The 26,958-nt window shown below is 36.1% G+C and overlaps 1 protein-coding gene across 1 annotated transcript in view; it reads right to left on the bottom strand.

The window, feature by feature from the left end:
- Positions 1-2,622: 2,622 nt before the first annotated feature.
- galnt18a (UDP-N-acetyl-alpha-D-galactosamine:polypeptide N-acetylgalactosaminyltransferase 18a) overlaps positions 2,623-26,958 on the bottom strand; it is a 45,259-nt gene continuing 20,923 nt past the window's right edge. Inside the window, exons 2-11 of the mRNA XM_043228737.1 lie at positions 23,792-23,984; positions 23,001-23,167; positions 21,321-21,504; positions 19,697-19,894; positions 19,182-19,296; positions 14,757-14,942; positions 13,884-14,021; positions 12,439-12,534; positions 7,892-8,056; positions 2,623-3,623 (exon numbers count right to left, since the gene is read on the bottom strand). Coding sequence (XP_043084672.1) covers positions 3,477-3,623; positions 7,892-8,056; positions 12,439-12,534; positions 13,884-14,021; positions 14,757-14,942; positions 19,182-19,296; positions 19,697-19,894; positions 21,321-21,504; positions 23,001-23,167; positions 23,792-23,984 — 1,589 coding nt within the window. The 3' untranslated portion in view covers positions 2,623-3,476. The remainder of the gene's footprint in view (positions 3,624-7,891; positions 8,057-12,438; positions 12,535-13,883; positions 14,022-14,756; positions 14,943-19,181; positions 19,297-19,696; positions 19,895-21,320; positions 21,505-23,000; positions 23,168-23,791; positions 23,985-26,958) is intronic.

Below are 26,958 nucleotides of genomic sequence, written 5' to 3'. Positions count from 1 at the left end.
ATGAGCAACAGAGACCTCAGTTCACTGACCTGCCAAGCATGTCAAATGAAACAAACCCCCTCCAGGCCTAAGTCAGGACAGACGGCATTGTGGGAAGGTGCGCTCTTCATTGCGTCGAACGAATCGATTGCTTCAGCCGCGTGAAATCTGGCCGTACCCTCTTGCTCTTCTGAAAATGTTTACTTCTGTGTCAAGAGCTGATCACTGGAAAAACTAAAACAGAAAATGAATCGCAAATGAACTGAATTTAAAGTTGAAATGGTGAGTTACTTGATTAAGGAATCAAAGACAACTCATGAATTATGGGATATTCGAGGGTTGCTGTGCGTAAAAAAACCCCATTACATTTACCTCGTTTCATTTCAATAAGTTGGTTAGCCTTAATTATTGCTGAAATAACAAATTTCTTGTCAAGCATGTCTTCTATATTTCGAAAATGAGTCGAATGCATAAAAAGAGACCAACTTTATAGGTTAGTTATGCAAATGTCTGTCTGAGCCCGAGGGCTCTTGTCGTCGGCTGTGATTTTTATCTTCGCATTAAACTAGGCTAACATTGCAGATCTCTAGTGTGTCTCTTTAACTAAAACTATTTGTTCTCTGTCAACTGATCAGACAATTTTGCTATTGCCTTCTGTTGCCATTTCCAGCCAGCATCCTTCAGAAAGGGTTTCACAGTCGCTAGTGAATCCAGTTAATCAAGCTTGAACTCTTTTCTGCTCCATTATCCACCACAGCATGAACGCGTGCAACATATGATTGTGTGAACTGTCATTATTTCCTTTTGTTTCAGTTTCCATCAAAGCAGATGGTGCCAATAGCGGAATATACAAACGAACGGCAATGTGCTTCTTGAGATGTCTGAGCGGGCCAGTGCGCGCCAGATGGGACCGGCTAATTTCTCGCTCATGAAGGAGAATTAAAAAAAACATACGTTTTTTTTCCTCATTGAATGCAGCTGAATTTAAGGACCCCATTCTCTCGTTTGAAGTTATTTGACATTCTCGAGATATGCAACTGTCGGTTCAGTAGGAAACGCCTTAATTTACATTACGATTACACATTAAAACACAGGCCTATAATCAAACATTAAACCCAGAGTTTTCAGCCTTCTGGGAGCGAATTAAAACACTCCGGCGAGTCTGTGAAAAAGATATTAAAAGTTTTCTCCTAAAATAGGCTATTTTGTCTTAATGGTAAATGCGACCCTATCTTACAGTGTGCAAAACACTGCAACAATATTGTTTCATACAATAGCTATACACAAAAATGCAGAACATTATATAGAGGCAATAACATTATTGCCAAAAACTACTTCCTGTTCACTATAATAGACATATTTTTTTTTTCGATGTTCAGTATTCTAATTATTGCTCCATTTGCACAGCACTTTATGTAGAACCGTAGCAAATCTTGAGAGAATACAGTAATTTAATAAACTCAGAGGGGTTGGCTTCTGAGCCTGTGGGATTATGGGGTTCAGAAGTGCTAACCCAACACTTTTCAGGCCTGATAACAAGCTCTGTGCTTCTCACACTTCTAATACTCTCATCAATGAGACGGGGGCAGTTCCGCTTTAATACCTTTGATTAATGATCACGCTCAGAATTTATACTACTAAATTAATTCTTCTGGTTACTCAGCAGTAAAATACAGCAGGACATGGAGTGGATTTTCTGTTGTAATCACCAAGGCCATTCGTATGGATGTAGCGAACATTTTGCTGTTTAAAAATGTTGAATAATAGAAATGGCGAACACATCGTTCCCTCACAAATGCAAAATATTTTAAAAGAACCAAACTGCTTTTATTCAAATTAGTAATTAATTATTATCTTCCGTTTCCACTACAGGCCAAGAGGCTCTTATAAAAAGCCAACCATTGTGATTCCAGACAAAAAAAAATATTATTTTGTCCCTCAGAAGGTCAGTCAGAACAGGAGTTTTATCATCTCAGAAGGATATACAAACTGTGTATCTGACAAGTCTGGAAGTACAGGGAGAAATAGAAGGAAGATGAGAAATTGTTTCATATGATAGCTCTCAGTGTGGATGCTTTTTTGTTGTTGTTTTGTTTTTTGAATCGATACAAACTATTTCAAGAATGCAGGCATATTGGAGACTTCCTGACAAATGCACTTCTAAAACTCATTTAGTTTTCCCATCTCAGGGGATGTACTGAAGTTGCTTTTCCAAGAGATTGTCAAGACGATTTTTAGAGGTTTTGAATTGTTTAAATAGTGTAAATAAAGAAATGCTTCAGTGGTTTAAATATAACAAACAACAATCTCCAGTTCTGTCTTTGAGGCTCCAGCCTTTCCAATGTTTTTTTCCACTTTTTTTTCTAGGGAAACAGAAACGACAGAAAGACTCATGAAACTGTTGTTCCTTGTTCAAGCAGCGTGCATGTCTGTGTTTGAGAGATTTGGGGGATTTGGATCGCTCAGAGCTGTGTGAGGATGTCAAGTGTTGCTGACTTTGATTAAAATGATGGTTTTGTCCCACAGGAGATGGGAAGACAGAAAATAAGAGATTTTCCCAAAAGCAGAAATGAATTTGACTGAACTGTGAATGTGGAGAGCTCTTGTGAAAGGAATAGAGAAACTGTATGAATAAAAGACTCCTTGAACTTAAATGAAGTTTTTATACCATAGGATTTGTTATTTGAAATATTTGCATACTTTGGGAAAAAAAGCACTGTTTTAACCAGCTTTAGATGGTCTAATGTAAAATTCAAGAATGATGAGTTAAAAGTCTTTACTATTTTTTTTTTTTATAAAGACTATTTACATTTATAAAATATTTTTCCACGTCAAATAATCACAATCATCATTCACAAACCTGAGAAAAAAAAATAGTTTAAATTTGTGCTACACAGTAGCAAAACTACTTAACGCTTAAATACACAACAGCCAATAATACAGCAGAACATTTAAAGAGACAGTTCACTGAAAAAATGAAAAAGGCGAGTACATAATGGGTATCCATTAATTACTCACCACCGTGTCGTTCCACACCTTTAAGAACTTCAGTACTCTCGTGAATGCCAACAGATAGACCTGGAAGAGAGAATCATTTAATTTCCCCACTACCTTTCCAGGCCTTGAACGTAGTAGCTCCCTTGCTGTCTATGGATGGTCAGAAAAGTCCCAGGTTTCTACAAAAATATCTTAATTTGTGTTCGGAAGATGAATGAACATACTTGTTTGGAACAACACATGGGTGAGTGATTAATGACAGGATTTTCATTTTTGGTGAACTATCCCTTTAAGCATCAGCGTCTCTAGTCTAAACCAACTGTCTCTTTAGGTCAAAATTAAAAGTTTGACGCTAGTTTCATGTTGGCTTTGAAGACATGAAGATGTTTACAGTGTTAAATAGCAGAGAACAGCACCCTTCCCTCGACACAACAACGTGTAAAGAGACACTGTATCTCAGTTCCCTAAATATTCAGAGATGCGTCTCATTAGACGCATGCTTACAGAACCTTCCCCGGCAATATGTTGGTAATTGTCCATTTCTGACTGCTACACTGCTGAAGGGCCAGCTGGTATCCATGATCCACGTCTGCACTTTCCGCCAACTCCAAACAACGCTTCGACTTCCTATTCTGAATGGAGCCTCCCTGCAAGACACAATGCACATGAAAATGAGTGAACAATAACTTTGAAGGATGTTGATTTGTACGATGCCTTTTAGAAAAAGAGGCAATATAATTAATATTAAACCACTGGAATGGACACGTCCTTCTAATACCGAATCCGAGCGGCGCTAAGTGAGAAATCAAAGCGACACTTGCACCTCGAGAAACATATTTCTTTCAGACGGTAAATACAGTATGAAATACACCACCAAAGCCCAAAGCCTCTCAGAACAATGTCGAAAGGAAAGTGATGTTCCTGAAGTGGTTGCTTCTGAAGAAGAGCCTGAAGGATTGAGAGTCTTACAGTGTTGAAGGAGGCTCCGGAGACAGCTGAAACATGAAAGAGAAGGCCTCAGGCGAACTGCCGTCCTCGTCCAATCATCTGCCACCGTATGAAATCCAAGGTGTATAAACGCCAAATGTCTCGCTACACAGGCCAAATCATATTACTCAAGATGCACAGTTGGAATATTTGTACTACTTTTATGTCACTTTTCATTTCCATGGCTGCAACATAGGCATTTGAAAACAAAATGTTATACACCGTGCTAAGTGTGAAACTACATCGGATAGAATACGTTCATAGTATTGGCAATTTAGAACAATTTAGGTGGTAAAGTAGTGGATTATTAAGTCGACCCACTTGAATGAAACTCTAACCCCGCATTTATTAAATTTACATCAGTGATCAAAATCACCCTAGAACCGTGATGCAACGTTTTGCACAGGCAAGCAGCACACATTTTCTTCAGATTCTGTAAAAAGTCTAGTTTTTCTGCATCTAGTTAGATTTTCAACTAGCCATATGTTTATTAAATGCTGAGCAAGTGAGTCATACACCATGCCTCCTCTCATTACGATTTACACCAGTGACTCATGAGGCGCATCCTATAATTATGTAAAGCAAAGTTGCTTTTAAATAAAACAGGATGAATTGATTGTGTACAAGCCTGTCGCGGATATAATCGTCTATAACACTGACCTTCAACTGTTTCAGTTTCAGTTGAATAGTGGTTGATTGCGTAACATGTTCAGCTCGCACAAGTCATACTCAAGTCTTAAATAACCATTAAGGTGAAAATGCGTTTTCACAGCAAAACCCACCCAATTACTACTCAACGCTTTTAAGGATTCAAGGTAAAAATTGCATTTCGGTGGGTTAAAATACACATTTCTTGGCATAAAAGCCATATTCCAGAGATGAAATACCATGTTATTGGGGTCACTTCAACCCGCGGAAATGAAAAACACGAGTGTTAAAGTAGGTGTGTAATTTTTAATACAGTACATATTCACAATAAAAATGGGAATGCATGTAGATGAAGAGTTCATTTGCAAAAACAGATAACTTATTTTATTGTTGTTTTTTTTTGTTATGTTTTTGCAAATAATCTCTTCAAATGTTAAAGTGTTATTTCACCCAAAAAGCACCTCTCAGTCAATTATCCCTCGTACTAAAAATATAATTACTCAAGTTACTAAACACTGCCAAACAAATCAGGCAAATATTTAAACCTGGAAGACTTTGACCATTCATTGTTGTTCCATCTTCAGTCCAACCACATTGATATGAAATATTTCAATAATTTAGCAACGCATTTCATTTATGCCGGTTTGGGAACCCTGTAGTAACATCTTGGTCACGGTTTATTTTAAAGCCCAATAATTTAACAATAATTTTTTTAACAATCATCACATTTAATCCAGAAGTAATCAGAATACATTACCTAAAACAACTACAATTTTCATCATGTCATTTATAATCAGTAACAGATTGCAATCTGTAAGTAATCTACCCAGCACTGATTCTCTCTCGCTCTGCATTTCATTTTTGTGAAATAGAATTTAAGTAGTATGACTCCATGTAAGTTTTCATGGTCATTTTGAGAGCTGAGTAATTAGAAAATAATCTGGCATGTATCGGCGAACAGGTGTCATCGACAGGAACACAGCATCTGCTTCAATTATGTTCTGTTCCAAATCAGCCTCCCTAAAATAATAATATCAGTGACTGCTGGTGGCGCCAAACGCCCTAAAGAGCTAAATAATACATTTCAGTACGTATGCCAGGTAAGCTTAACAGCGCATTTATTCACGACCTGCCAAACGGTATCCTGGTTACAGACTGAAAAGCAGACTGTCATCAGACAATGTGAGTCGATAAAGACTTAATTAAAGCCATTTCTGATGCTCTCCTATGAGTCAAGAGCCAGATCCCTCTTTCAGTGGCTTTGTCATCCATTATTCACTGCACCTAAAAGGCCACAATGGATTGGGCCCACCTGACTCCATTTTAAATAACTTGAAGAAAAAAGGCTGGCTTTATCCCACCGAGCTCATGTGAGACATTAAAGCACGTCCCGAGGGTTTTTGTGACAATTGATATCGTTCATACTCTTACACTTTTCCTGATAGCGTGTGTTTGTTCATCTACTTCGACATATCTCCCAAGGGGGCAGCATTACCCTTTCCGAATAACCTGTTCTGACATTTCTAGCACACTTCAGCTAAACCTTTTAGACGACAACGCCTGCTGTGACATATATTAATTCACCTTGCCTTTTAATAGAGCGCATATATTACGCGCGGATGAAATCAAGATGTCTGCTACAGTCCAGAATGGCGCTCGAATTGAATTAAGAGAGCTTTACGACACACACACACACACCTCTGAATTATTAATGCTCGATATCCAGAAAGTGTCCACTGCAGTCACACAGCCGGAGGGCTAACAGATGCTGCAAATTGACAGCAAAATTTAAGGGAAAGTTTTGAACTAGTGCTTCAGTGAGCCCCAAAAAAAGGAACGATTTTGACTTCGACTTTAAATGAGCTGCGCAGTACAAGATACCTATGTGTAATGAATGCTCTTTGTGGCCAGGGTTATTATAGCCTGTTATAACTACAGCTAAAACCATAAAAAAACTACTTGAAATAAAATAAACATTGATTGAAATGTAATAATGCGTATAGATAAATAAAAATAAATAAAAAAATTCAAAATTATTAAATATAGGTTTGCTACACCTCAAAATGTTTATTTTGTTGTTAATTGCTTACCCTGTCATTCTAAACCCTATAAAAGATTTGCTCGTCTTCGATTTAAGATAATTCTGATGAAAACTAAGAGGTAACTGTCCCATTGACTGCCAAGTAATGATCACCGTCAAGGCCCAGAAAAATATAAAAGACATCATCAAAATAATCCATCTGTCATCACTGGTTCAATCTGAATTTTCTGCAGCAATGAGAATATTTTTTTAATGTAAATAAAATAAAAATAACTTTATTCAGCCTTGCCATTGAGAACATCAAGCCACATACGCTGTTCTGAGATACTCCAAATGTAGTTCCTTTGGGTGTAGATTAATAAAAATGTGTCACGCTAAACACAACAACGATGAAATTATTATAGATTGTAAAGCTTATTATTAAAAGAATAAATATTTAACAGCAGTCCATAGCCATGTATCATGTTTACAATACAAAAGAATCATCCCTTGCTTGCCGTGGCTTTGGAAAACAAACCCAAGATTTGTTGCAGTTTCTTTCTAGGAATTAAATTACTTCTCTGAATCTTTAAAGTGACCGTAGAGGTGCTGATTATTTGTGCCAGCTCAGCTATTCGGCACAGTGTATTTATGTTGCTAGTGATTGGAGAGGTTCACCGGTCTGACCTCCGCTGAATGAGAAACAAACAGGAAAAAAAAAAAGAAAATTGCACGTCAAAGAAGGTGAAGTTTCAGAACACACTCAGCGATTGTGAAATTGCCACAGACCAATGAAAGCTCTCCAAAATTATGCTACGGTGACATTTTCTTTGCAAACAAAAAGAATTTTCATCACTTCATAAAATTCAGATTGAACCACTGAGGACAGATGGAATATTTTTGACCATATCTATTATAGTTTTCTGGACCTTGACAGTGCACTACTGGCAGTGACAAGCCTCCTGGTTTTCATCCAAAATATCTTCAATTGTGTTCTTATAACAAATGAAACTTTTACGGTTTGGAATGACAAAATGACAAAATCTTCAATCTTCAAAATTAAAGCACATACAAAAAAAGAATTAACAAAAACTATATTAGTATCTCTAAACATGATACTAAAACAACTAATATACTAAAAATCAGATCAGACAGTAAAACTTAACCACTGCAATACTACACTTATGTAGATGTAGGGCACCAAAACCAGCATTAAAACCTTTTTGGGCACACAACTTATTGTTTCCCATGAAAGTATACCTGAGTAAAGAGCCAGGAGAGCTTCATGTGTTTGTTGCTGGCGTAGCTGCATTCCAGCAGACGCGGCCGGCCGTTCACGTCCACCAGGCACTTGTTATCGTCGTCATCGATGGTCGGACTCAAGCCCCCGACATGCAGCTGCTGAGAGCTCGTGTAGTACACATTCTACAACAACACAACAGACAGGCATGCTTCAACAACACGTGAATATTATGTGCATAACCACACTAAACTTGACACAGTAATGTGACACTGAAGACTGAGGTAATGATGCTGAAAATTCAGCTTTGAAACACAGGAATAAATTAAATTGTACAATATATTAGAATAGTTTAAAATAGTAGTAATATACTGTTTTGCTGTATTTTTTAATGCACTAAATACAGCCTTAGTGAGACTTTCAAAAACATTCAAACAACATTACTGACCTCAAACTTTTGAACAGTAGTATACATCAGTTACAATATTTTGTACAATTAAAAATCATAAAAGAAATTCTGTAATGAAAGGTTTGCATTGTAAAGAAACTATTACATAACACTTTTATATCAAGCCCAGAACTGCAATAATAATCGTGCCATATCTTTTATCATTCTGATCCATTCATTTGGGCCGTCTGAATGTCTGTTTGGACAGCGCGTGTTATTTAGCTCTGTATTACCCAGCCAATAAAATGAATAATTCATGTTTGATAATTGTGTCTTTCCTGTGAAATCTCTCAGACATTGTGGCTCAGTTCCAAATCCCAGTGTTGATACCTAGTATTGCATCTTAATGGGCTCAAGAGGGAAGAATAACTTTTTTCTTATCGACTCACTCTCATTTGTTAATTTCGTACCCACCATTCAAACACGGGCTGAATGCCAATTGGCTACTTCTACAAACACTTATGTACATGGCTGGTGATGGGAAAGCATGCAAGTAGAAAGCTTTTTCCATTGAAAAGCTGAAGTCACAAATTTCTCATAACAATAGCATTTCTAAAGCTTTGTGAAATTAAACGTTATATATATATATATATATATATATATATATATATATATATATATATATATATATATTTAATTATATAATATAGCTTTTAAAAGAAACAAAACAAAAATGTAGAAAATGAGTTTTTTTGTGGGCTAAATAATTTTGGCTTAGTCTAAATGAATTTATTCACATTAACTTTAGCACTGTTTGATGGCAAAAGAACTCAGACAAGCCGAGTCTCTGATATTCAACATTTGCTTTGAATCACTAATGCACATTTTGTTGGACCAAGTCCTAAATCAATAGCCCTCATACTTTAATCTCTCGCCTTACTGAAAAATAAGCACTTTCAGAAAGAATTCATTTCAAGCAATATGCCCACATTTTTTTTTTTACAGGGCCTGGATGGATTGATATTTCACTTCAAAAGCCAGAGCCCAGAGAAGCGCTAACAGTATTATTGATTAGATAGCTCATGCAGCGCATCACAAAACACGCACTTCTCTCAAATACATAGATCAAATTGGTTGTATACCGTCCAGAGCGATTTTAGCGATCCAAAAAAATTGTATTACAATCGGTTCTGCAATATCTGATACAGAGAAAGGCGTTCTACTGTTTTCCTCAGGTCCAAATCAATTCAGATTTCTGGTATCGTTTGGAAGCTACAATGCTTTCCACTGAGACTGATTATGTGTGTCAAGATAGTTTTTTCTCAGAATAGCGCGGTACACCTGAGCCTACAGTAAAATCAAACCAAATTGTCTGACTCTGGAACGGCACCAATGCAAAACTGCTCAAACTTTTGTGAGGCACCTTGAAATGAAAATCTCTGCAAACACAAAGGCTGAACAGGCAGCGAGTGCATCTCCACGGACACATAAAACAACTAATCATTCATTCACAATTGAAACAATGCATGTCCTTCGGGATCCTTTGATGAGCACTGGAACTGTGACGGGAAGGGATGGAGGCCTAAAATGGGACAGGGAATAATATAAAAGAGAAGAAAAACAAGGGCTGAACTTGCTGGGGACTCATTTAGCACTGCTTGAGGAAAAGCTTGCCTTTCACTTCTTGAGAGATTTATGGCTGTTGTATGGGAACAATGTTCTTTTTGCCCAATGAATGGGAGATATGCTCTGAAAGAAAGAGCGAGCGTGTCTATGCTTCATTTCCAACATGCTCAAATCCCCGAGCAACTGCCACGGTGTTAATACGCTTAGCAGAGGTATTGTCTAACGGCCCATTAAAGATAAAACAAATCCAGCACCACGAGTACAGAGACCGCTCACATCCTATCAGAACGATTCAAGTCAGTTTAAGTGTGCAAAAAGACATGAGATGCACTGGAAATTATGCAAAAATAGTCTGGTAGGTAGAGGACTTTAATGTATATCTATATTCGTGAGCACACACATATAAAGAAAGGAAAGAGAGAGAGAGAGAGAGAGAGAGAGAGAGAGAGAGAGAGAGAGAGAACAATTAGATTAAATCCATCCATTCTCCAAAATGCTTATCCTCTGTTGGATTGCAAGATTTATCCCAAAAAATAAAATAATTATTATTACTATACAAAATACATTTTTGCATAATATATATGTTCTAAAAATGATATACATATATAATTTACATATAAAATATATATAATTATTATATATAATGAAACATTAGTAGTAATAAATTAACAAATAATTTTGATATATATTAGAAATAAAAAAATACATATTAGAGCTGGTCAAGTTAACGTGTTATTATTGCATTAATAAATGGAGGGAAAGGGAAGGAAAATCCACCCATCCTATTGTTAAATAGTTTTGAATTACATTTTAATAATATATATCTAAAATATTTAGTATGTATATAGCATTAATAATCATTAATAATAAAAAAACCAACAACTATATACTACAATAATAATTATAAATGCTACATATGATCGACAATAACAAGTTAAAGGAGCTCTGGAGCTTCTAAATTTCCTATAATTAGCAGTGGTGTATTTCTGATTTCCTCAACATATTCTAGAAAGTTTGGAATCAGCAAGAATAGAAAGTGAAAACATTATACTGCATAGCTTGGCACCATTGTGTCGTTTCCAATAAGAGAGCTGGAAGCACACACGGATATGAATTCAGCAGGTGTAAGAGACCCAGCTAAGTAGTTAAAATCATGCTGACGGTGCTCTTCTCTGTCTTTCCCTCCCTCTCGCTCTCTCATTTATATATCTCTGTCACATATTCACATTCTACAATTCGTCCTCATCTAGACGATGCCCCTGTGGTGGTGAAACATCCCTCCCTGGTTATGTTCTAAGTCGCTGCTCTTTATTGAGATTCATTATCATGACTATAAACCTGGAATCTGTCGAAATCCGAAAATTCCCTGGAGAATCGATGCTTTATGGAGAAAGCTCACTATTTTTACAGTATTTTTGCAGGATATTGTCTGTTGTGGAACCTGTTTGTGTAATACACTTGGAATAAGACAAAATAAAAGCAGACTGGATCGCCTCAAGCACCCCAACTGTTCAAAAATTCATATTTCGGGCCTCAGCACAAAATAATGAAGAGGTTTTATGCAATACAATGACGGTTTTATGGGTTGCAGAAATTGACAGTGTATCACTGTGAAACGCTGAGATCAATTGTGACGGGAAGATGGGAAAGCACAAGCCAAGCGCATACAAGCCAAATCTTCATAAAAGAGAAATCTTCATAGAGGAAGAAATGTCTTTTAACTCACATTTTCACCATGAATTAAACAACTGAAGTGTGCTGAGCCTTTGTACAGAAGGAATAAGGATAAGAATAAGAATGAATGATATAGCAATAAAAATTCTGTGTTTATATTTTTCAGCCTTTTGATATCTCAGCGTTTCTGTATTTGCTCTAAAATGGTCGATTTTTTTTTCAGCCAAATGATTTCAAAGTTTTAGATCCAAAAGCTATTTCTATAGAGTTATTTATATAGATGAATCGCTTCATTTGAATGTAACGTATGAACTGATTCACATAAATGAACCAAAGTTTACAATAACTTTTTAAAAAAATACAATACAGTTCTCCTGTTTGTAAAGTAAAAAAACAAAAAACTTTTTCACTACTTACAACTTAAAAAATAGCCATACTAAAATGATTATTTTAGTTGTCATTAACACTTCTGCATAATGACAATCATATTTAGCTTCAGAGAGGAATATTATTATATTTAGGCTGCAAATGAATCAATGTATACAAGTTTAAGCTGTAGCTTAGCGCTTAGCATATACTGTCTATTTTAACATTTTCAACATTTAGCCATGTGCTCAAACAGGTGCAGTTACACTTTTTTTTCTGGTCCTGTTCCAATCGTTTCTACCCGTTATTTCTTGTTCTTGACCTCTAGAGGAAAAAGAAGTTCTTAAAATGTTTAATGTCACATGCTGTACAGGTGTAGCGAGAAGCATGGAAAGAGAGAGCAGGAGACGTGATGGAGTCCGACATAAGCACTTATATATATAAATGAATTACACGCCTTCTGAGGACTGAAAAAGGATGTAAGCCAGAAGGTGCAGTGGACTGGACACTAACCTGAGGCGTCAGGCCATGGCAGATGTACAGGATGGGAATGTTGTCGGAGTCGGGACCTTGATCCACACACAGATCCGGCCTCAGGCTGTTCCTCAGCTACAGGCAGACACACACACACACACACACAAATATATGCAATATATGAACAAGCAGATCAGTCCCATTTCACACTGCAAAACCGGAGAGAGGAAGATAGATTGAGAATGCAAAAACCATCTTTCTTCCTCAGTCTGCTAATAGCCAATGTGTGTGAAAATGCCCTGGAGCTCAGCTTTCCTTTGTCTTCACAATGGAGCTGTTAATTATGCTATTTCACAAAAGAATGCCAATTAGGAAAAGCGCTCTGCTGGCCTTGCATTGTGATGGATGAAAAAACAGCAGGCCTTGAGTAAGAAAAATAATACTTAGCATGAATAGTTTCTATAACTCAATATTACGAGAAACAATGTCATTTATCAGATAAGCAATGTCTCTAAGTGCTAATAAACTGCACTGAGTTGAGTCAAGCTCAATATATTACATTATTATGCCTTCAGAATGGATAAATATCTACTTTATCGATTTGCACATTTGATTAATACAGAAAATGATGTAACAATTGTTGATATTTTAAGACCTTGAAAAGGGAAACAAAAGATAAAATGATAACAAATGTATGAGACTTGTCTTTGAACAGTTTGCTTACTTAAAAAAAGGTTTTTTATGTATGAAATAGGTCATTGCTTTAAAAAGGGGAAACATGAGGGTAACAGAGCTGATGCTTGATCTATAAGTGTCTTTTTTTAAACAAAAACATATTGTTTCAACTAAAATCTATAGTGTATAAAGTAAACACTGTCATGCTATTCAAAAGTTTAGGTGGGTAAGATTTAAAAAAAAATATAATAATAATAATATATATACATAAGTCTTATAAGCTAACCTTGGCTGCATTTATATGATCAGAAATATAGTAAAAAAAAATAATAAAATAAATAAAAAGTAATATTTAGTAATATTATTACCATTTCAAATACCTGTTGTCCTAACATATTTTAAAATATGTTTTAAAAATGTATTTATGTTATGGCAAAGCTTGAATTTTCAATCCAGACGTCATGAGAAATCATTGTAATATGCAAATTTTGGGTTCATTATTATTATCATAATTTTTTATAAATGTTAAAAATAATTGCTCTGCAACGAATGTTTGAGTTTTGATCAATTTAATATAGCCATAACATCTAATATCTGTGAATAAATGTAATAAATAAAATAAATATGCACATATTATGTAAACAAAAACATTTATTTTGGATGCGATTAATACCGATCAATCCTTAAAAAACCTAATATATATACACATTATATGTGTGTCAAAAATGCCTAGTGCCTAGTTTTACATGGGATCAATTTTGTAGATGACTGCAGTGATGACTGTTATTAGCTGATAAGTGGAAACTCACTACACCATAAGCGATGGTCTCCGTGTAGGTTCTCATCTCAGAATAAATATTCTTCAGGAACCAGCTGAAGGGTTTACAGCGGAGTCTCTCTCTGAGAGCTTTTCTTTCTCTGGTATCACCAATATCGATCCCTGAGTCCTGCACACACAAACACCCGCAAGCGCATGCAGCCATGAACACACAAGAACTCATTTATAGAGTGCAGAATCTAACAGAACATGATGCTCAGGGCTGCGAGCGAAGGAAGGCTCTTATTGTGTCAATGCATATTTATCTCTGTCCTTCGGGCACTTACGGAAACTTCAAGTGAAGTGATGCTCTATGCCGCAGCATTTCAAGACATCATGAGAACAACATGTGCAGCACGAAAGTAAGGGCTCATGACTAGCTTAAATAAGTCGTGGTCATCGCATTTCAGACCATTGCATCTTAACATAAAATGACAAAGCAGCACGTATCCTTCAACTTCCATCACATTCATGTACTAATATAAAACTGAAAGCCACTCAAGGCTGTGTATTACAGAAAATCTGCCATGCAAGTGTGTCATTGTTTCTTGAGCAGCAAATAAGCCTATTAGAATAGCTAGGATCATGTGACAAAATACAGACCCCAAACGTTTGACACCATAAAATAATTTGTAATAATTATGGCATTTTAAAGGGAAAAAAACCATTTGGAGTTCACATGGTCCATGTCACATTTGTTTATTGGTTGATTTACAAATGTGGAGATTATTATGTAAAATTATTATATGAAAAGATTCGCATTTCTAAAGTATTGTCAACTACTATTTATTTCCTTGGACAAATAAGATTCTGAATTAGAGTTTTAAATTCTTTAAATGTTAAGTGCGAGTGAGAGGTGTAGCACCTGTTGTTGAACGTTCCAGGCCATATAAACGTGGCTCTTGAACTCGTCCATCCACACCTCTGCCACTCTCAGAGCGTTTCTGCGGACATGAGTTGCCAGGTCCTCTGTGTAGGGCTTGTGTGCGCGCTCAATATGAGCTATTCTGGAACAGGGCATGACCTCCACGCTTCCTCCGCACAGCCACACCTGATTACACACACATGCATGTTTCGTGTTTTGAATCTGGACGAGGATGAAGAAAAACTGTCTCTCAAAAACACCCTTTAACATCCATTAGGCAGTCCACAAAAACAGTTTTTGTGAATCATTAGGGAATATGTGAGGTATATAACAGAATAAACTAAATTACAGATAAAAAAAAACAACATCATAAATAATACTCCATGAGGAACAAAAAGTACTATACTTTATTAAAATAAAAGCTTTTGTTAAAACAAATAAGCTAAACAATACACTTCAAATCAAGGACACTCATTTTCTATAATTATCAACTGAAGGTTACTAATTTCCACAGAGTGGAGCTCTTTGTTCAAAATAAACTCCTAATTTGGCTCTTCATTTACAAAACAATAAGGGGCTTTTTACCACATGGCAAGGATAATTTAGAAAGCTCAAACAGGCCATTTAATTTGCTAGAATTCAGCATATTTGCCTAAAGGTCTTTGCACACAAAGTGCGATGTTTTTGCATGTAAAAAAAAAAACTAAAAAAAACTCAAGTACCTTTGCACACTACCTCTGAAACTTTCGTCCTTCATAGAAAAATTCACATCAGGTTTGATTTCCTGCTTTTTTAATCCATAGCAAGCATTTTGATAGAAAAGGTAGACAAATACGAAAAACAAAATGCCATCAAAAGACTTAACGCAAGGACCTTCACAGCTGGCTGACGCATTTGCTGTAATGCAGTGTGTTTCATGGTGAAAAGCGCTGTGGTCCGATCGACCATATCCAGTGCATTGTGATTGGCCAAATACCTCAAGCTTGTGGCAGAAATGTTACGCCCCTTTACCATATTTACAAACTCCCAGCATCTCCACGACATGGCGGTGACGGCAACAATACTACAGCGAGAATAAAAGTGACGCCTTTCTTTGCGTTATGCGAATTTTCCCGCACATTTACGAAGATATGCGAGGCATGTTTGAAAGAGGCGCGTTAGGAAAACGTGGTTTGAATCTTAGCCTTCAGTAAGAATATCTCTCTGGGTTTGAGACTTTAATCTTTGTGACTTTATGGATCTTATATACGCGCAAACAGGTAGTGACACTCCAAAGAGAAAGGAAAACATGACCCCTTTAACAGGATAGTCACCGCCTGGTGTGTCAGTAAAGAGAAAAATCAAAAACGCTGCTGTTCTCCTACAGCGGTTTTATGTAATACACATTTACTCAGTGATTTAGCCTTATTTAGCACGTTATGCTGCTCAAAATATGAAACGGCGGCTTATTTCTGTGTGTGGGTTTAATTTTCTTGGTTTTTCAACCCACTGCTCTCCTGCAGAGCGTTTAAACCGCGAGTATCTCTGTAGTAAATCTTCACACGGGATTATATTGGCCACATGCCAGCGTGCTGAACTTCATTCAGACATTCACACCCAAACACCTTCGTTCGGGACTGTTGAAACAGATCTGTTGAAATATGAAGTGCAACATCTGGTTGAGGCATATGTCAGGGTCATTTCAGTGCAACTAAGCTGTATATTTAAAAGTGTCCGATTAGCATTAGACTAGAAAATGGTTTCAATAGAACCTGGCTTTGAAATTTCTAGCTGATTATTTGTTTGAATGGGAAGGGGGGATCATATTCATTCTGATCTGCTTGTTTGGCAGGCTTTTAACGCCATGACTCGTTGGGCGGGATTCAACAGGAAGTGGACAGATGTGTGTTGTTCCTATTTGCCAGGAGAATGATTCATATGCATAATCATTGACAACAATCCCAATGATCCATGACTGAGCCGTCTGTTCTCCTGAAGCATTAAAAAATCATTTCTTGCATTTGCATACAATACCTGCTGCAGACAGAGATATTCAGACAGTAATCTGTCGCACAGAAGCAAATTTCACAAGCATGAAATGAGAATCAAACCAGCTTTATATTGTCTGTGAGACATTTAAGACTTGGTCGCTCTCCAAAAAAAACACCACCAAGTGTGATCTACAATAAAAAATAATTTTATCTGGGGGGATTTTTTTGTGACAAAAAATAACATCTAAGTAATGCAATTTACTAAATTTACATCTCCATTGTTTTAATCATTTAAACCTCACAAGATTTTCTAAATAATTTATAATAAATAATTCCAATTTAAACGTATACAAACAAATCTAAAATTCTATTGTCAAAACACACACACACATATATATATATATATATATATATATATATACATACATACATACACACACACACACACACATATATATATATATATATATATATATATATATATATATATATATATGTATAACATATATACAATAATACAGTTCTTCTTCTTATTATTATTATGTTCGGAACATTAATGTTTTCTACCCAGCATTATTACTATTATTAATAATACTAAATACAATATATATTACATTTTTGTAAGGACATTTACAGTAGATGATTTTTACTGGAAAGGGAAAAAATATGGATCATATTTCATATTTGCATATCACATAGTGTATTTGCTACAATGAGTCATTTGTATAGAGCTGCCAGTTTTATTTAATGGTACCCTACATTTAACCCAATTAACCACCAATAAGTATGTCATCAAATGGACATTATTAAAAAAAAGTGATTATTCTTTACCTAGAACCACAACAGCCTGCAAATAAACCAAGCTGGCATCTGACATGATTAAAGACAGTTTTCATTCTCCATCTCTGATAAACAGAGCCCTTTAGCGAGAGCTAAGAATAGAAGAGCACAGATGCGTTGACCTTTTATTGAGCATGTACCCTCTTTCAAAGCGAAAAAATAGCTTCCGTCAACACAATGTCAATGAGGGTCAGCACAATGGGAAATTTTCTTTTGCTTCAGTGCCTCCAGCTTGACTTGCAATCTTAGAAAACTGTCCATCAAAATAACAGCAAAATATATCTGCAGTATAAAAGCTGCATTACAAGAAAGCAATATCTTAATCATGATGATGATGATGATGATGATAATGATTATATTACTTTATTACAGCATCATAATATTTAAAATAGCATCTGAATATAATATCTGAAAACAAGGCTTAAAAATCTAATGCAAGATGCTTCTCAATTTATTTGATCGATTTTAGGCATTTTTACTCTCAACAAGATAAAATACTGATTAAAAATATTTTTTTCAATGTTCAAAAAACCTGGAAATTCAAGACTCACATGTGAGATCTTTGTCTTTAAAAAATAGAAAATATCTACAATGTAAAAATAAATCAATTAATAGATCAATCAATTTAGTTGGATTTTATTTTTTGGAAAAATGCTTTTATAAAACATTAAGAAATAAAATGTACTCTAATACAATAAAAAAATATATAGATAGATGACAGATTCAACCAAATAACAATGACCTTGATATCATGCTACAGACCTCCAAAATCCTGCTGCAGAAAGATGGACAAACTTTGCACACTTCTTCCTTTTTCGGCAACATCTGCAGGATTGCAACATTTGCGCAATGTTGCGTTTGGAGATTCGGGGGCACAAAGGAGCTCAGAAGATGAGAGGGTGGAATTAGGCAGTAGAGACACAGCTGTATGAACAGATGTTGAGGGCCATTATCTCTGCGCACTACCAAATCCCAACACACACATGGTGCCTGCCACTTTCTGAGACATTTTCATTTCCTCTCTCCTCATTGTGGTCCTTAGTGATGAAACCCACTCCCTCCCAAAAAAACTGTGCATGTAATGGAGGGTTCGATCTGGTTGGTATTGTCGAGGTGCACCCTGCCTGCAGTGATTGCAACTTTGCTAGGCCAAATCACAGTGAGAGCAAGTGGCCATATATCTGCAGTGGCGAGCTCCATTCACAGCCTGGGCTTGCATTCTGGCTGCGGCGGCTAATTACAGGGCTGCTGGGTCTGATGGGAGTCGGCAGAGGTCTCGATGGGGCTCTGTACATGTGTTATAGTGAGAGGTTAGGACCCCACCAGTTCGGAGCGAGGAGTATGTTTGGCAGGTTATCATTAGCGAGGCGCAGAGAGCTCTACTTTAATTGTGTGTGATGACACACACAGACAACACACAGGTCTATCTGAAACCAGAGGCTGTAAACCTACACATATCCGTCTGCCCTCAAAGAACAACCCGCATAAAGCATCTTTTCATCAAATGAAACGGCATTATTCATTGACATGCGTCTGGCTCGTCTGCTCAAACTCCAGACATCCTGTCTCCTGCTGCACTTTCAAAACTCTCGCCGGCAGGTTGAATATCTCTTACCCTGATCCCCAGCTCCACGTTTTCGCCTCCATAAACTTCCATCCCTTCATCCAGCAGACCAATCTCCTCAAAATACTCCCGATCCACTACAAAGCAGCCGATCAGAGCGGGGCTCCTGTTGAAAGAGAAGATACACAAGGCAACAATGACACAATTTACACTGCACTTAAGTGATTCCAGCATGTGAAAAGTCTGATTCACAACCAAATGATTCTTTTTTTTCGATGTATATCTTGGCATATTTGTCTTTATTGCGATAGGACAGGTCAGAAATTACAGGAAGTGAAGTGGAATAGAGAAGAAGGGTAGGATCAGGAAAGTTCTCGAGCTGGGATTTAAACACGGGATGCCCGTAGTGCGCCGACAACGAATGATTCTTAAGAATTGGTTATATTTAAAGGAGTCAAAGTGTTTAATGTATCAGTCAACTCATTTGTGTGCAGTTTCGTCAGATATCTTTTTACAAGCTGAAACGTCTAATTTGCTGCCAAACGATTCTTGTCTTGCTTGATTACCTGATTGGTGCAGTTTGATTCTTCTGCGTCCACCAGGATTTGGGAGGGTTTAGATAGCGGCACCAAAGTTCCCAGTCAAAACCTTGAGCTGAGAGGGGGTACTCTTCGATCTCAAACGTGTCGTATTTGATGTTGTCGAATGATGGCGAGACAACCCGGGTTCTGTCCTCTTTGATTCTGTGAAGGATTGGTTCAGCCCTTAGATCAATAGAAACAGAACATGCTTTAAGTTCACGGGCAGTCATTTTTAGACAGATCTATTAAATTTGTCTCCTGAGAGCTCTGAAAACCCAGAGTACAATGTTAAATGCAGTCCCTCCCAAGCGAAAGGCGATTTCACACTTGATTATTAAAGCTGATTGTAGTTTTCACTTTGGCGGGCAATGACTTCTCAGAACCCATCAATCTAAAACTTAAAATGTCATTTGTGGGAGATAACGTTACTTTAAAAGACCATCTCAAAAGTTATGAAGACAGGCATTAGCGCCGCATTTGATCTCGGAAAGTGGCCTCAGGCTAGCAAAAAGCTGTGCTATCCGTATAAACTGCCTCGAACCCTAGAGAAACTTTCAGATGCAGTCATGAACTGATAGAACGCAGCACGAATTGAGAGCAGGAATAAGCTGATGTGCATAAGATAGACTTGGACTCCATCCAAAGCCCTTTAGAGGTGTTTTTCGACATGTTGCACAGAGAATAATTAACAGGCATGTAAGTTGACAGCTGTGCCTAGCGCAGTAATTGCAGCAGACAGGCACTTCTGCTCATATTCCTGCCCTCACACCCACATGTACTGTAGGTCCCCTACATTTTAACAGTTACACTGGCTTGAAAATGTGATTTGTTAAGCAAGCGGGAGTTTGAATTCATTTGTATCGGGGTCAAAAGAGCAACGAAGGTAAAAGTTATAGCACTCCATACAAACAATGATCAAAAACAACATTATGCAAAAGGCCTATTTACACCAAATCTAAATTCTCAGCATGAAAAAGGCAGCACAGCTAGATTTTAAATGAAATGACGCATGTCTATGAGCTTCTATGCAGTAATAGGGTTTTTTTTTTTTTAGAGTAGATCGATTTTCTATTTGTTTGAATGCCTACATGGAGAATGGCTTTTTTTTTTTAGAAAACTCTGCAAATAGTTGTGTTGCAAAACTTGAATATTTCACACTCAAATGCTGTTTAGTTGTATCAAACAGGCCATGACAGACAACAGGACATACAAAAGAGATTTCTTCAGAAGACTGGGTCTCTTTCAGGAAACACATGCAAATTGTTCTGTGTAAGTTCTTCAGAAAACCATTTTACCACACTGAATACAGTCTTGTTCGATTCATTCAACAATGAGTGTAAGAATGGCTTTACAAACAATTTACAGAAATTTTTTCAATAGAAAATTCCATTGTTTCCAGTCTTTCAGAATATATATATATATATATATATAACTTAGTCTCAAGTCTTGGGTTCAAATATATTCAAAGTGCATTGTAAATGAAAAATTCTAACATTTTATTGTAAATAGCTTATACATTTTATATATTATAAGCATCACAACTTTAAAGAACATAACAAAAAACTTCAGCACTGGCAGCAAAATGACTTGATATTCAAGAGTCACTGACCATCCAGTGCTGAACTCCACATGGGCATCAAACAGGGCCACGACGGGAGCAGTCGCCGCCCTCCAGCCGCTGACCCGAGAGCGAATCAAACCCTCCTGCTTGTCATGCCGGACCACTTTAATGAAGTCGGGCCGCTGGTGGTTGGTCTCGTCCACAAACCTCTGCAGGTTTTCTGACAGTTCAGCTTTGAGTTGAGGTGAACGAAAGAGGGGTTAGTTGAAAAGAGTCTCATCATGCACTGTAACATTCACACCTCATACCTGCTGTTAGCTAAATCATCCTGCTGGGCTGATGAGAAAGTTCAGTACTCACCAGAAATGAAGCGGGGAGACCCTAGTGACACTTATACCTGACTTTTATTGCATTCTAATCAAAATTCGTTTATATAGAGTCCACCTTCGACCTCTCAGGGAATTACTAACATGAACTGAAACGCTGTGAACATCAGACACTAATATTTGCCAGCGGTCTGTGATATTTGGAGTCTCTACCGCTGTCTGCTGGTGATTACTCCCTCCCATCTGTCTCCTGTGCTGTTTGTTTTTATTAGGGAGAAAGCCATCATCCTGTCTCACCATGGCAACCAGATGGTGTGACGTGGGGCCACTGTCAATCTGTGGGAGAATGAAACGCCAAAACCTCTGCACCTCGCATTAACTGCCCTGCCCCCTTTACTATATTCCACACGAGCTGAATAAAAGGTCACTGTAGCATAACCACTGTGAAGTCATTATTCTGGAAAAACCAAATACTCTAGAGGTGACTGAGAGCAAATAAAAGCTTTTGCTTTCGATCGGCCTGAGATGAACCCACCTCAGTAGTGTACTTTACTGCACAGATCCGGTAGTTATCTTCAGAAAATAGTCAGTCTTAAGGCCACAGTCTTCACAGGGCTTTTCAACCATTTTGACATCAAATACCAATAAATGCTTTTATCCCCGAGCAGGCACAATATTTTGTTATATACAGACCTATTTACAAAAATAATGACACTATATATGTAAATATCTGTCTTACTTTTGTCAGCATTGTTATAAAAAGATTCTTAGAAACCAAAGAAACTATTAAATTACCAATTTTTAAAAATATTTATGAATTAGTTTTATTACAAGTAAAAGTGTATCTTATATATTTATTATTATATATATATAATATATAATATATATATATACACACACACACACACACACATATATATATATATATATATATATATATATATATATATATATATATATATATAAATAAATAAATATAAATATAAAGTAATATGTATTTGCACAAATGTAATATATGACTGCAAGAAACATTGGGCACCATTCAGACACTATGATTTCAAACACATCTAACTATTTACGTCAGGTAATACACAAAGTTTGTCTTCGAAAAAAAAATTATTTACTTGAATAAACAGACCAGAATGTTTGTGAGAGAAATAACTTGCTTCTGCTGCCAAATCATAAAACATTTAGTTGTGCATACGGGATACATGTACATCTGCTGCCCATAATCCCCTAGTGTTATCACGTTTCAGACCTCCAATATTTTTTCCACATGAATTCACATTCATATGCATTATTCATCGTAATCTGTCATACAAGAGTCAATCCTCACTGAAGGAGTCCCTATATGCCCCCAGCAAATCAAAACAGCCGTGCTGGGGCTGAAACAAGTGCTCACCGTTGTTACTGTTGTCATCCACAAGGATAATCTCCTTCAGCAAGTGGGAGGGCGTTCGATGGATCGCCGAATGAACAGAACGCAGGATGACCGACAGTGCTTCATTCACAAAGATGAAGATGATACTGACTTGTGGTAGACTGGAGGGGTATGAGATGTTTCTGCATCTGTACACAAAAAAAACAGGATCAAACACCTGGAAAAGAAGTCTAAATAATTTTTCTTTTCTTGATTTCTGCCTTTAATCACATTGGAAACACTTCTTGAAGAGCCTGAAAAGCTGTATTTACGTATTTTGAGTTAAACAATTCATTAACACATACTGGTAGTGTTTCATTCCATTTTGACACTGCGAAAGATTATGTCTTTTATTGCTCTGTCTCATATAAATCTGCATCCACATGACATAAAAAAATTCTATGCTATTAGCAAAAGTAAACCATTGATCTATCAATGTAAAAATATATATTTCCTTTATTTATTTAGATAGCTTTTTTTACACACAATTGTGCGCAGGAGACTATTTAATCTTTTTTAACAACAAAAAGAAAAAAACCTGATGACGGAGACTGATTTATGAGCACATTTCCCTATCTTATCTTCTTCTAAGTGATTACTTCTGTTTACTGTGACCATGATGACAAAGGAAAATCAATGTTTCTAAAACAGTTCCAACAATGGCTGTGTATATATATATATATATATATATATATATATATATATATATATATATATATATATATATATATATATATATATATTAATAAGAGGGAACGAGGCGGTGATTTCACCCGTCGGGTCTGAGGTCTGGGATGGCTCTGTCTAGCGAGAGTCTGTCGCTGAGGTAGCCGTTGTAACCATAGTACTGAAACTTCTTCAAAGCCACCTTGCGGCTCTCCGGGCCGAGGTCATGACCCCAGTGTGCAAAAAGAGAGTCTGAGAGGGTCTGGTCAGCTGTGTCGTCTCCATCTTTCAACGGTTTCTCTGGAAAGTCAGACAAAAACAACAGCGTTAGCAGTGAAAGCGTTGTGTATTTATATTTTTATACACAGTACACAAACATATATAAACAAAACCTGGATTTTGGAAGTGATTAATCATATTAATTGGTTTGACAGAACTGAAGAAGAAGACAGAACTAGTAGTTGTAAATATTATGATTATTATTATTTGTAGTATTACTATTGTTTTTGTTAACAATAACATCATTAATAGTGCTAAAGTAAAAAACATGTAAATTCTTAATTATAATAATCATTATTCATTTTTATACAGTATTATTGTTATTATTCAATAATGACAGTATGATAATAACAGCACTGGTATAACAGATATAAACAACGACAACCTATATTTATGATCACCATGAGTTTTGACCATGTACCATGATGATTTTTGTCATTTTATGGACATGTGTCATAGCCATAGCACATCTTTTTAAGTACCTAGGTGTACAATGAAATATGAATATGAATTATTATTATATAGCCTATAACGCCAAAGTGCTTTAAAATGAAAGACAGCCAAGTGCAGTTTGGAATCTATTACTACTAAAACAATGAGTCCATTTCTTTGCTAACTTCCATTCATCAAGTCGGCCGATCCTATCAATGTCTTATGGAAAGCTAATCCTTCTTGCCCAAGCTCTCCACTACATCAAATTCACATACTAATATGACAGGTTGCAGAACTATGAACGCTGAGTACGCGGGCAGAACAGAGGAAAAGTGCCCTGGCAATGCTCAAAGACTGATGAAAGGCCAATGTGTGTAATTAAGGAATGCTAATTAACAGCAGAGGTTATTTAATTACAGCCACTGCAAAGAGCTGGCCTGCGGAGAATAATTCATCTTTGCCACTGCAGACGCTGACAGTTTGAAACCAACTTCAGACCAGGAGACCATGCTTTCATGAACTACAAATGCCTTTTGAGGGGCTGACATATGAACATACAAAATAAAAGTCAGTTTGAGGCTTCCATCCTTTTCAAATGCACAACCGAAATCACAGAACAATCAAAAATCTGTGCTTGATGCTATTCTTTACATTTTTATTTGTAGCTCCCTTTTTCAATTATTTTCCAAAACTGAAGGCTAGTCACGGCACATTCCCAGTAAATTAGAGCTTAGCCTCGTTCCAGCTCTATTCAGAAGTAGCCTACATTCAAACTGAGCCATTGAGAAAACAGGCCACTGGCTAGAAATCAAACAGCAAGACGAATAACAGTATTTAAGATCCAAAAAGCCTCCATTATTGTGTTTAGAAGTCAAATTCACCCTGTAATTCAGGTAGTTTCAACATGACCAAGATGATACGCGAAAAACTACTCTAAATAGGTGTCCTCTCTTTTGCTGTGCTCCAAACAAATTCAGATTCAGACCGAAATCGAGGCGGTTTGTTAAGTCAAACAGAGACTGAATTACTGCAGAAACTGACAGATCAGTGTAAGTAAGCTGAAAAATGGATCTTCTCAGCATATGATATGAAGAAAAGGAAGTTTGCTCAAAGCATCTACTGTGATTTACCTACCGCTGTCTAGAAGAGCATGACAGGCTGAAAATGAATGTGCTTCTGGGTAGAGCAGAAATCAGCATTTACTCCCATAATAATGACGTTACTTGCAGAAGTGCTAAGCATCAAGCTAAACATATCAAAATACAGTTAGGAAATACATGATAAAAATAAACTTAGCCATTCATTTTCACCTACTTTAAATCCCCACCCTTGCTGGCATTTTGTTCCCATTTATGTGTGGAATGAAAAAAGAAAAACTGTGAAATTCGGCTGCCTAAGTGCATTTTTTAAAAGAGACAAATAAAAGTATAATAATATAATATAATATAAGTTCAGAATAATTTTTAACAACAAAACTTTATAGGTTCTTTCGCACGAATCACACATTATATCATAGCTCATACCCAATTAATAATAAAGTCCCTTTAGTTGCCTTTAACATTTACAGTCATATGTACATTATGCAATTTGCACCATTTAAGTTACTTTTTTTTAAATAAATGCATATTTTTCATCATCATGCACTTTTGCATCTATCAATAAACCTAACAAAATCTCTTATATAAAATATATTCTTAAATCAGTATTTTTAGTATTACTATTGTTGTTGTTAAATAAAAGTAATAATAAGTAATCATAAAAAGATAATAATAATAATAGTAATAATAATCTGTATTATTTTTATTGTTACTCATATATATGTAAATTATAATTGTCATATAAATTATTATTGTTTATTATATTACTATTATTATTATCAAACAAGTATTTATCTTATCATTAAAAATAATTATCACTATTATTTATAAAGTATTATTCTTAGATAACAATATAACTAAAAATAGTGCTAATTTTTAATATATAATAATAATAACAAAACATATTAGAATAATATATTTATTTATACATTTATGTGTGTGCGTATAAAATAACATGTATTATAACACTTTGCACTGTATTTATGCAAAATAGGGACATTTAAGACTTTCACAATTTTTTTCAATTTTTTTTCTGAACCAATTCATTCATAACCTCACTTTACCACCAAAACCTGGCTTTCTTTCTTCTGTGGAAGTTTTTGAAGAAAATTCTGGCCAATCTTTTTACTATAATGAAAAAGAATGAGGTCTGTGTCTGTCTACCCCCGAAATAAAAAAGGGCCATTAAAGTATCGTAACAGTGGTTCATAAGACTTGTGCGCTATATTACGAGTCTTTCAAAGTCATATGATAGCTTTGAGAGAATATATTATTCAATATTTTTCCTTTAGTGCTCCACAGAAGAAAGAAGGTCACACAGGTTTGGAACGACATGAGGGAGAACCATTTCTTTAAAACACTGTGAACAGAAAAGATTCATGTTGTGAAAGAAATAAAGTAGGATGGATCCAAACCAAAACAAAGTTATTTCCCTTTTTCAAAACGCGAGAGCCTCAGGAGGGTTG

This window comes from Puntigrus tetrazona, chromosome 25 (assembly GCF_018831695.1).
Source record: "Puntigrus tetrazona isolate hp1 chromosome 25, ASM1883169v1, whole genome shotgun sequence".
Lineage (NCBI taxonomy): Eukaryota > Metazoa > Chordata > Actinopteri > Cypriniformes > Cyprinidae > Puntigrus > Puntigrus tetrazona.
Note: the sequence above shows the minus strand (reverse complement) of the source record. Positions and strands in the feature narration are given on the sequence as shown.